At 53.8% G+C, this 2,331-nt stretch overlaps 1 protein-coding gene across 1 annotated transcript; it reads left to right on the plus strand.

Moving 5' to 3' along the window:
• The first annotated feature begins 614 nt into the window (after positions 1-614).
• LOC149417020 (uncharacterized) lies at positions 615-1,502 on the plus strand. Its single transcript, XM_089641368.1, has one exon. It carries the CDS (start codon positions 615-617, stop codon positions 1,500-1,502), a length of 888 nt encoding a protein of 295 aa, XP_089497494.1.
• The last annotated feature ends 829 nt before the right edge of the window (positions 1,503-2,331 follow it).

Here is a 2,331-nt window from a genome sequence, read left to right on the forward strand (position 1 = left end):
CTTACGTAAAAAGTCAGATAAATATGTATATAAAATGAACTGCCTGGGGCAACTGAGGAAACTTGGGTCAATAAAGTGAACCAACAGCTTGATTGGCACTTACCTACTTTCAACCAAAACCTGAAAATAAATGCATACATTTTAGCTATTTAATATATTTGTAGGGGGCAACCCTACCTTTCTGTGACAACCCTGGAGGTCTTGCACACGGCCCCAACCACCACGTGACTGCGACGACAGCGCCGCCAGGAGGAGAGAACGCGCAGCGTACCACGCCGCAAGAAGCCACGTACCCGTCCCGCGGTCAACAGTTTACTTAACTTAACTTGGCGCTCAGAGCTTCTCCTGAGACGTAAATAAATCGATCGACAATCATTTGTGTTTTCCTTCAAATACCTTCTGATTCCTTCTCCCGACGATCCCGCTATAGGCATTCAATCCCACATTGGTGACCTTCCGACAGTGAACACGCGATCTAGTGAAGTGTAATCATCTGAACTTTCCTCCTGGCGCATTCCCGAGTGCCAAAGAGACGATCACTGCGTCAGGAGTATCAGACGAACATTTACATCAGTTGTTTATTGATTAAGTGAGTGATTTTGTGCAGCAAAAAGATGACGCAACAAGGCGGCAGCGTGCCGCCTGAGCCGACAGATCCCCTCACCCCCGAACCGACCGCCACGGCCGCATCTAAACCCACGCCCGCACCTACCGCCGCGCCGGAAGTGGATCGCGTGGCGGTTCGCATCCCGCCTTTTTGCCCAACGGATCCGGAACTGTGGTTCGCGATGGTAGAGCGCAGTTTCGAGGCGGCAAGGGTGACTGTAGATGCCTCCAAGTTCGGTTTCGTCCTGGGAGCCCTAGATCCAGCTTACGCCCAGGAAGTGCGAGACATAATAGTGGCACCACCGGATGTCGGAGCCTACGCTTTGCTCAAGAGTGAGCTCATTAAACGCCTCAGTGTCACGCAAGAGCAGAAGACGAGGAGACTCCTGGAGCACGAGGAACGAGGAGATCGGCGGCCGTCCCAGTTCCTCCGGCACCTGCGCACCCTCGCCGGCAACACAGTGTCTGACGAAGTATTGAGGACTCTGTGGATGGGCCGACTACCTCACAGCACACGGGTGGTCCTCGCCACACAACAGGACACCCCGCTGGATAAAATGGCTAACCTCGCCGATGCCATCGACGACCTTGCGACAATGCCCTCTGCCAGCGAAGTTTTCTCTCCAAGAGCAATCACGGAGGCAAATTTAATGGATGCGATTGCCGAACTGCGCGGGAAAATTGCCGCCCTCGAAGTCAGGGATCGTCAACCCAGGGATATGAGCCCAGTTCGCCGCGATAACCGCTCTAGGTCACGACTTTTCCGTAGCCGCAGTCGTGCCAGGGGTACGCAACCATCTGACGTATGCTGGTACCACGCAACGTTCGGAGCTAATGCCCAACGGTGCCGGGAGCCCTGTAAATACGCACAGGGAAACGCCCAGGGCTACAACTGATGGCGACCAGTACCTGCAGCCCACCGAAATTAAGTCGCCTTTTCGTCACAGACCGGGTAACACGCACACAATTCCTCGTGGACACGGGCGCGGACCTGTGCGTATACCCACGGACCTTAGTACGAGGACGACCTCCTAAACAATCTTACGAGCTGGCAGCCGCGAACGGAAGCACCATCGCCACTTACGGAAACCTGACACTTACCCTCAATTTGGGGCTTAGACGTGACTTCACCTGGAGTTTCGTCATCGCTGATGTCTCCAAGCCTATCATCGGTGTGGACTTCTTGGCAAAATTCAACTTGCTAGTTGACGTCCGCAACGGAAAACTACTCGATCAAGTGACGAACCTGACCACGACAGGGACCAGGAGCAACGACAACACGCCTTCCATAAAGATAATTACAGGTACGTCACCCTACCACATTCTGTTGCAACGATTTCCTGACCTGACGCGCCCGGACGGTACCAGGAGGGAAGTTCGACACGAGACTAGGCACCACATCAGAACCACTCCAGGACCTCCAGTAAGCGAACGACCACGCCGCCTTGCCCCCGACAGGTTGAAGCTGGCCAAAAAAGAGTTTGAGACAATGGTATACCTTGGAATAGCTCGTCCTTCTGAGAGTTGTTGGGCATCGCCTCTACACATGGTACCCAAGAAAGATGACCAATGGCGACCGTGCGGAGATTATCGGAGCCTGAACGCCAGGACTATTCCAGACCGCTACCCTGTTCGCCACATTCAGGATTTTGCTCAGTCGTTGAGCGGCACTCGAATATTCTCCACCATCGACCTCGTGAGAGCGTACAACCAAATTCCAGTGGC

The sequence above is a fragment of the Hesperophylax consimilis genome, chromosome 16 (assembly GCF_061612785.1).
Source record: "Hesperophylax consimilis isolate HC1 chromosome 16, BYU_Hcon_1.0, whole genome shotgun sequence".
In the NCBI taxonomy this organism is placed as follows: Eukaryota; Metazoa; Arthropoda; class Insecta; order Trichoptera; family Limnephilidae; genus Hesperophylax; species Hesperophylax consimilis.